This window comes from Tupaia chinensis, unplaced genomic scaffold (genome assembly GCF_000334495.1).
Source record: "Tupaia chinensis unplaced genomic scaffold, TupChi_1.0 Scaffold000067_1, whole genome shotgun sequence".
Lineage (NCBI taxonomy): Eukaryota > Metazoa > Chordata > Mammalia > Scandentia > Tupaiidae > Tupaia > Tupaia belangeri.
The window spans coordinates 4478636-4487547 of record NW_006159526.1 but is presented as its reverse complement, the minus strand read 5'-3'; the positions used below and the strand labels follow the sequence as shown (position 1 = coordinate 4487547).

The following is an 8912-nucleotide window of genomic DNA, read 5'->3' as shown; positions in this document are numbered from 1 at the left end:
AGGCTAGCTCATTTTAATTTCAGGATGAAGCCTTTCAGCTCTTCATTGACACTGCAAGGGATTCTGGGACCATGTCCTTTCAGTGCCCATTGAGCCTTGGCTCAGGGTCTTCGCACCTAAGGACATGGCTGGCACACACAGTTGTGAGAGCCTGGGCTTGAGCTGTGCCTGCTTGACTGACACCTGCCGACTCCTTCTCTCTGTCCCCACCAGGCTCAGGTGGCTTTCCTCCAGGGAGAAAGGAAGGGACAGGAGAATTTAAAAACAGACCTGGTGCGGCGGATCAAGATGTTAGAATACGCACTGAAGCAGGAGAGGTGAGCCCTCCCACCCTGGCCCCGGCCACGCCGCCTCCTGGCCATGCTGCCTCCCAGCTGCGGGTGCTGTGGGGTTGGGCGCTCTCCTCCATCTTGCCAGTGCTGCTCCGTTGTAGGGAGGGGCGAGATGCGATGTAGAGCCGTGTGGGAAAGACCCCGGCAGCAGTACTCATAATCGTGGTCCCTGCTGGGGCCCACATGTCATTAGCCCTCTGGTGCTGGGTGCTGACCTGGTTTCTGATAAGGGACTGAAGTGTCAAGAGGTGAGGAACTTCTTCAGCACCTTTGGGAACGGGGACAGCAGGCCAGTCCTCCTGACTCCAGGGGGAGTCCCTGGCCAGAGTGCGCTCTGTGGTGCCCTGACCGTGGGCAGGGAGGGCAGCTCAGCTCAGAGGCAGGAGAGCAACGTGGCGGAGGCCCAGGCTGGATGTCCCTGAGGGCACTGCTGGCTCTCTGCACCCTGGAGGCTCTCACCTGTTCATTTGCTCTTTTAGGGCCAAATATCATAAACTGAAGTTCGGGACGGACCTGAACCAGGGGGAGAAGAAAGCAGATCTGCCAGAACAAGGTAGACCCCTCTGCCCTGCCCAGTCTGTGCAGCCTCCCAGCGGAGCAGACCGTCACAGAGAAGTGTGACACTGGGCCCCTTTTCTTCACTGCTGCCCTGGAAGCAGAGCTGGCCCCAGGGGCCAGGGAGGTTTGAGTCTCCCTTCTCAGAGCCCTCCCCCAGGTCCTGTGCTGGGCCCATGAGAGAAGTCTTGCCCTGTCCCTCTGGGAAATAGAGACAGACACTCAGCTTCTTGCAGCCCTCCTGAGGCGCGGGAGCCGGGCTATTTATAGGGCGCAGTAGAGAAACTGGCAGAGGCTTCACCGAGGAGGCGGTGTTGAACTGGGCTGTCGTTCAATTATTCATCCACTCATTTGCCCCAAGAAAAGTGTTCTATCTGTGGGACGCTGGCTTTGTGTCACAGGTCAGGTACACCCCGAAGAGCGAAGTGGACACGGTCCTTGCCCTTGGTCCCTTACAGACTAAGCCCCTTGAAGGAGGGACCGGGGCATGAGAGAAGCTGTCCCGGTGAGGGAGGGATGGATCGCATGCCTGTAGAGCGAATGCCGGGGGACAGGAGTTGGTCAGTGTGACTGGAACAAGTGGAGCAGGGCGCTGGACGTGGAGGGTGGCCTGGGTAATGGCGAAGTCTGGCCACGGTGATACAAGCCAGGCCAGTAGTGACGACTGTTATCTGTTGTCAGACTTCTCTAGTAGCATGTAAGTTTCATAAGGGCCAGGGTCTTTGTTTACTGATGTCACCCAGGCCCCTGGCCAAGCACCACCTAGGTGCCCAGGAAGGACTGGGTCAGTAAAATCCTAAGCAAACGGTCTCATTGAGTCCTCGCAGCGATTCCAAGGGGGAGATGCTGTCACACTCATCTCTCCGAAGGGGGAACCGCGTCTCCAGTAGGCAAACCGTCCTGCTCAAGTCCCACTGCTGGGAAGTGGCAGGCCCGCTGGGCTCGGTCTGCCTGTTCTCTTAGAACTAAACCAGCTTTCTGTGTAGCTCTGAGGTGTTTGTTTTATTATTATTATTATTATTTGTTTTTATTTTCTATGAACATTAGGGAGGATGAGCTCATGCAGATGAGAAAGAGAAAGCACTCCCCAAAGGGGCCTGGTCACTGTAGTCTTTTTTCCTCCAGTTCTCTGTCCTGGCAGGACCCTGGACATGCACTGAACACACGCACCAGGGTGTTTTTCAAACCCAGGGCCCGGGCTCACGGCAGCCTCTGGCCAGCCACATTGGCCCCGTTCCTCTGCTGTGCAGCCCCGCTGGGGGGCCAGTGTAGCCTTGAGTTTGGAGATGCCTCCTCGGGGGTGGTTGGGGAGCAGCCAGATGGGAGACCAGGGATGAGCACTTCACGGAGGCAGAATCCCTGAGAACGAACGGGAGACAGTGGGCCTGACACCCAGGAACTGATGCCGCAGGACCCACGGCAGTGACTAGCCGGGGGCTGAGGGGTGAGGCGGATGGAGGAGATGACGGCTACATGGCAGTGCCCTGAGTAAGACAGCTGCTTCCTTTCTACTCCGCAGTCTCCAATGGCCCTGTGGAATCTGTCACCATGGAGAACAGCCCGCTGGTGTGGAAGGAGGGGCGGCAGCTTCTCCGACAGTGAGTGTGGAAGGGAAGTGTGGGGGATGGGACTCAGCACTTTTGGCTTAGGAGATAAGCCCCAAGACTCCGTGGTTCTTCCTGTCCCCACTGGAGACACTGAAGCACCAGGCGCCCTGCCTGGACATGAGGCGGACATGGGGACTCCACTCTTTTTTTTTCCCCCTTTTTGTTATTTATTTATTTAACTAATTAAATGTGTTTTTTGGAAAGAATTATTTTATTTAACTTTATTGATTTATTGATTTATTTTAATTTGACTGGAGAGGGACAGAGAGAGAGAGAGGAAAGTGAGAAAGCAAGCTGCCAGGTTTGGGACTCAGATCGTGGTCAGCCATGTGCGAGCGCAGTGCCCTTAACCACCACACTATCTGCTGGCCCCATAATTAATTAAAATTTTTATTATTATTTTTGGAGAGGTTTTTGCTATAGGCCATGTGTGCTCACCAGGAAGACAGAGAGACAGAAAGCAAGAAATCACCCCCCGGGGGGATGGCCACACCGCAATCCCTTCTTCTCCATTCTCCTCTTGGGATCTTGGGCACGCACGCACACGCGCCCAGCATGAGTTTAAGCCACCGGGTCCGGGACTTGAACTACAGTTGCCTACATGGGTATCCACAGATATAGCCATTACGCCATCTGCTGGTCCCAAGAATTATACATTTTTAACTTGAAATATATAGGGGGCACAAAGAAAAATCACTCATAATTCCAGCACTCGAGGAATTTCATATCCCTTTAAAACCTTCTGGCCAGGGAACCTGCAGTTAGCGTAATGGCTATGTCGCTGGATTCCCACATAGTAGACCGCGGTTTGTGTCCCGGACCCGGTGGCTTAGAACACACGCCGGGCGTGTGTGTGCTGAAAACCTCTCAAAAAACAAAACCCTGGCCATGTGTGCTATCAGCCTCTCTCACAGCTGTCTATTGTATGTGTACATGTTATATAAAAGCTGGTTTCCCTTCACTGGTGCGGTTTTGTAACTCACTGCTTTTGGTAAGAGTTGTGAACGTCTTGCCACGTAAATTAGTTATGTCACATCATTTTTTTTCTTTTTCTTTCTTTCTTTTTTTTTTTTGCCATAGGGCATGTGTGAGAGGGGAAGGTGAGAAATCACGCCTTGGGGGATGGCCATGCCACCATCCCTTCTCCTCTATTTTATCCTGGGATTTTGGACACACATGCACACGTACCTGGTGTGATTGCAAGCCGCCAAGTCCGAGACTCAAACTGCAGTCAGCCCTATGGGAGTCTAGTGCCTTAGCCACTATGCCGACTGCTGGCCCCTGTCGCATCATTTTTTTCCCAGAGAGGTTTTTTGTTATAGGGCGTGTGCACTTGCCAGAAAGACAAAGAGAGATAGAAAGTGAGAAATCACCCCCCAGAGGGGGTGGCCACGCCGCAATCCTTTCTCCATTCTCCTCTCGGGATCTTGGGCACGCACGCACAGGTGCCTGGCATAAGTTTATGCCACCGAGTCGAGGACTCAAACCACGGTCGACTACATGGGAGTTCAGCGACATAGCCATTACGCTAACTGCTGGTTCCCTGGCCCTGTTTGTTTTTTAAGTTTGTTTATTCTTTATGAGAAAGAGAGAGATGGAGAGCTAGGCAGTCCCCATAGGCCTCCATCTGTGACCCCCCCCAGTCCCAGCTGGCCCAGAATTTGGGCATAGGCATTGGGAGATCAGCATGCCCAAGCGGTCCCAGGACATAAATCCAGACCTTTCCCGTGTGAATCTAGTTGCCTTATTACTGTACCATGGCTCTTATTTATTTATTTTAAAGTTATTTTAATTTTTCTTTATCTTTTTTTTTTTTTTTTTTTTTTTTTTTTTATTTTCCAAGACACACGAGCACATTTGCAAGTGAGAGAGGGTGGGGGAGTGAAAAAGCAAGCTGCCAGGTCTGGGACTCAAACCACAATCAGCCATGTGGGAGTCTAGTGCTTTAACCACCATGTCACCTGCTGGCCCCTGGCCCCTGCCTCTAATTTTTTGGTTGTTATAGACAATGTGACACACTTCAGGAAACTATTTGAGCAAATACTGTATTCCTCGAGCTAAATATCTGGATTAAAGTCTTAGTTTAAAATCTTGGCAAATGGTAACCCAGGGGTGATGACGATGACGGGCCACACTTACCAAGCCGTGTTATTACGTGCCTGGCGCTGAACTAGACACCTTCCACGTGCCGGCTCCTCGCATCGGCCCCCGTGCAGGCCCTGCTAGCCTCCCTCTCGTCACCGTGAGAGGACAGAGGCGGCAAAGCCAGCCGTTGGCAGAAAGCCCCACAGTGAGTGCGTGGAGGCCTGTGACGGCATCCGGCAGTCTGCCTCGGAGTCCATCTGTTTTCTGTGCTCACCGGAGACGGACAGACAGAGGGAGAGGGACAGTGAGAAGGCACCTGCCGGGTGGCCAGGCCGCAGCCCCTTCCCTTCCATTCCACTCCTGGGATTTTGGGCACGCATGCCCATTTTCAAGCTGGGACTCCACCTGTGAGGTTGAGCATGTGGGATCCAGCTGCCTTCACCTCCATGCCACCTGCTGTCACAGTCCAATTTCTTAACCATCTTCCCTGGCCCTCTTTTTGTGGGTATCTGGGAGCTTCAGATGCACACAGGTTCTTGAGAGATGGGACAAGCAAATTCAGGTGTGGGCAGGGGCAGCTGCTGGAGGGGTGGGTTGAACAGGAAGGGCCTCCTGAAGACTGGCCAGGGACCACTGTCTCCCACCCTCTGAAGCTGCAGGTAGCCCCTCACCGGCGTGCGTTCTTGACTTCTGCTGCTGCTTTCCCCAGTCATTGCCTTAGGTGCATTGGAGAGGCAGAGGAGGGGAAGTGAGAAAACACCTCCCTGTTGGGGATGGCCGCTCCACAATCCCCCTTCCTCTTGGGCTTTTGGGCACATACAGACACCCACTCGGCGTGTCTCTCAAGCGGCCAGGTCAGGACTCCGACTGCGCTGTGCAGTGGGCTCAGCCACCCCAGCCACGACGCCACTAGCTTGCTTTGTATATTGATAAGTCTTAGGCCAGTCCTACATGACTTAATTTTTTTTTTCTAAGATTTTTGCCATAGGGTGCCTGCACTTGCCAGAGAGAGACAGAGATCGTGAGAGAGAAAGTGAGAGTTCACCCCCCAGGGGGATGGCCACACTGCAACCCCTTCTCCATCCTCTGGGATCTCGGGCATGCACACATATGTACTGGCATGATTTTCAAGCTTTTGGGTCTAGGACTCGAACCTCAGTGGCCGTATGGGAGTCCGGTGACATAACCACCATGCCATCTGCTGGCCCTTGGCTTAAACTTTTTTTAATTAAAACCTTTTTATGTTTGTTTATTTATGATAGAGCATGTGCACGCACACATGAGAGGGTGGGGGAGCACTCTCCACGGGGCGTGGTCACACCATGGTCCCCTCCAGTCCTGCAGTCCATTGGATCCTGGGCACTCACACCCCAGCATGGATCTGGCTGACTGCTGAGGATCTGAACGCGGTCCCCATGTGGGATCTGGCTACTTTTTGAGCAGTGCATCACTGCGTTGTGATGGAGCTGGCCCTGCCTTCAGCTGTCTAAACTGTGGAAGTAATAGACACTTGTATGTCGAAGGAAGTAGGAAACGCGGCAAAAGTTTCCGCTTGCCCCGATCCCACCCTGCAGAGGTCACTGCTGCAAAGTTTTCCGTGTATCTCGCTCCGCCTTAACGTGTGCGTGTGTGGTGTAAATTCACACGTTAGCACCTTTTTTTTTTTCTTCTCAAGAATGAGTCATGGGGCCAACAGGTGGTGTGGTGGTTAAGGTGCTGGATCCCACATGGCCAGCGCTGTGGTTCAAGTCCCAGACCCGGCATTCTGAAAGTCACACTTGGTGTGTGTGTGCATGTCCAAAATCCTGGGTGGAGAATCGAGGAGAAGGGATTGTGGCCTGGCCTTCCCCCAGGGGATGATTTCTTAGCCCCCACCTCCCATCTCTCTCAGGCAAGTGGACATGCCCTATGGCAGAAATCTAAAAAAGTAAAAAGAAGAGTCAGGCTGGAGCTCACCGTTTCCCATTGCCCTCACGCTGATTGTCATGGCCATCTTCCTCGGCACCACGTCACTTTCCTGCCTAGCGTCCCTCTCTGTAATTTGCTGGCCCAGTCCCTGTTGATGGACATTGAGGGTGGTCCCTGCACTCAGCATCCCCCTGTGCAGCATCTTGGGGGTGCTGCATGAGTACATGAGAACTTCCCCCAGAATGGTCTCCAAAGCACAGCCGTTGTGTCGGGACGTCAGTCTGGGCACCCACAAGGCTGTCCGGTTTGCCCTGGCCTGAATAGAGGGGATGCCCAGGGGATGTCTGGCCAGCCTGTCTGCCCCTGCAGGTACCTGGAGGAAGTGGGCTACACAGACACCATCCTCGACATGCGGTCCAAGCGTGTGCGTTCCCTGCTGGGCCGTTCCCTGGAGCTCAATGGGGCTGTGGAGCCCAGTGAGGGGGGCCCCAGGGCCACGCCGGGGCCTGGGGCTCTCAGCGGCGGCGAGTCACTGCTGGTGAAGCAGATCGAGGAGCAGATCAAGAGGTGAGCCCTCGGGCCTGGCGGGCACCCCCCGACCAGCCCCGCGCGTCAGCACCCGTCCTCAGGTGCTCCAGGGTGGGGGTGGACTCACTTGTCTTGGCACCCTCTGTCCCTCCATTGCTGGGGTGCCCTGGGTTCTGGCCTCCACACTTGCTCCTGCGGTGTCTGCCTCAACGCATCTGCAACCACGCCCCCTCCTGAGGTTCCGGCCTAGGCGACTCCTGTGCACCCAGGGAGTACAGCTCGCGTGGCCACTGTCCCAGGGGCTCTTGTGTATCCGTGCATTCTCTTCAGAAACTGCCCATCAGAGCAGCAGTGCCGTGTGAGGTGACGCTGGCTGCTTTGAGGACCACAAGTTGGGAGAAGGATGGTGGGAGAAGTCGGGCTCCTTTGCATTGGTGGGCAGAGAAGACCTCTGCAGAGGTGACTTTTGGGCAGAGATTTGCATGTGATGGAAGCTAAGCCACATGGGCAGCTGGAAGGACAGTGTCCAGGCCGAGGCAGCAACGCATGCCAAGGTCCAGAGGCAGCCGGCTGGCATGCGAGCTTTGGAAATGAGCACGTGGGGCTGTGGTCTGCGGTGAGACAGCAAGCTCCGGAGCCTGATCGCGTGAGGCCTCCTAGGCCCCGATAAAGAGCCCAGAGTCTCTCAGTCAGGCCTGTGGCGAGCCAGTGGTTTGAGTAGGGCTGTGACATAATCTGACACTCAGTCAGCTCCAAGGAGAGGCTGTCAGAGGCCAGAGTGAAGCTGGGGACAGTTCAGAGGTTGTGACGGTGTCCTGGTGGGCGTCCGCAGTGGAAGGCAGCTTCTCTGCAGGCTGTTAGACAGGATGTGCAAGAGAAGAAAAGACGAGGGTAACCTAGGGTTTGCTCTGCAGTGCGATGAGATGAGAGGAAGGGCAGAGGTTGGAGGTCGCTTCAAGGCTCAGGTGCCCTGGGCCCCTCGTGGAGGTGCTGAGTAGCCAGCCTGCAGCTCTGGCATTGGCTCAGACACTGAGCTCTTGGGCACCTGCTCAGTGCTTTCTGGAAGCTAGGACCTTCTGCAGTCTCTGAGGGAGGGAGTGGGGCCAGTGAGGGAGCAAATGCAGCCAGTTGGGGGAGGAGACCCTGAGGATGGGGTGCTCCAAGAGTGTGCAGGGTGGCCCAGGAGGGAGTGCTAGGTGTGGAGCCTGGAGCAGGAGTGGGTCTCTGTGTTGAGCTCTCCGGGGCAGTGACAGTACACCTGGGCAGTAGGCAAGGGCCCTCTAGAGCAGCTCCCCATGGCGCAAGGAGGGATGTTTGTGGTTATCTGAGCTTCCAGTGAGGGTCGGGCTGACACGCCCTCTCTGCTGACACTTGCCATCCAGTTGGCAGCCAGGAGGTAGCAGCGCAAGTGCTGTCTTACTGCGAATGGTGCAGGCTCTTCTAGAGCAGGCCCTCCAGCGCCCTGTCCTGTGGCCCTGTGGCCCTGTGGCCCCGCGGGCTGTGGGGGCTGTAGGTGTCCTGCGGTTCCCTTTCCTGCTGGGCGTGTCTGCCTGCCTGGCCTGCGTTTGCGGTTTGACTGGCGGGCGTGGGAATGGGGCTGCTGAGTCACAGCACTTTCTCATGCAGGGTTCCTTCTGACTCAGCACATGTGGGAGACGCCCAGTCAGGGCGGGACTGGTCCTGTGGCAGCCCAGTGAGGTGTCAGGGCTCCATCTGCAGTTTAAAGGGGCTTTTCGACCTGGGATGAGCGCTCCGGGCAGGGGCCGGTGCCTTGTGCAAGCAGTGTCGATGCGTGAGGCTTGGGGGATTGGCTGGCCATCGACCCTGGTGCCTTCCCACCCCGGCCTTGTCACCTGGCAGGACTAATGCCTTCTCTGCCCCCTGTTGTGGGCAGGAA

The 8912-nt window shown here is 55.5% G+C and overlaps 1 protein-coding gene across 1 annotated transcript in view; it reads left to right on the top strand.

Annotated features, from left to right (window-relative positions):
• Positions 1-213: 213 nt before the first annotated feature.
• STRN4 (striatin 4) overlaps positions 214-8912 on the top strand; it is a gene marked incomplete at its 5' end in the record, with an annotated part of 18748 nt that continues 10049 nt past the window's right edge. Inside the window, 4 exon segments of the mRNA XM_027767049.1 lie at positions 214-317; positions 812-885; positions 2407-2485; positions 6857-7071. Coding sequence (XP_027622850.1) covers positions 214-317; positions 812-885; positions 2407-2485; positions 6857-7071 — 472 coding nt within the window.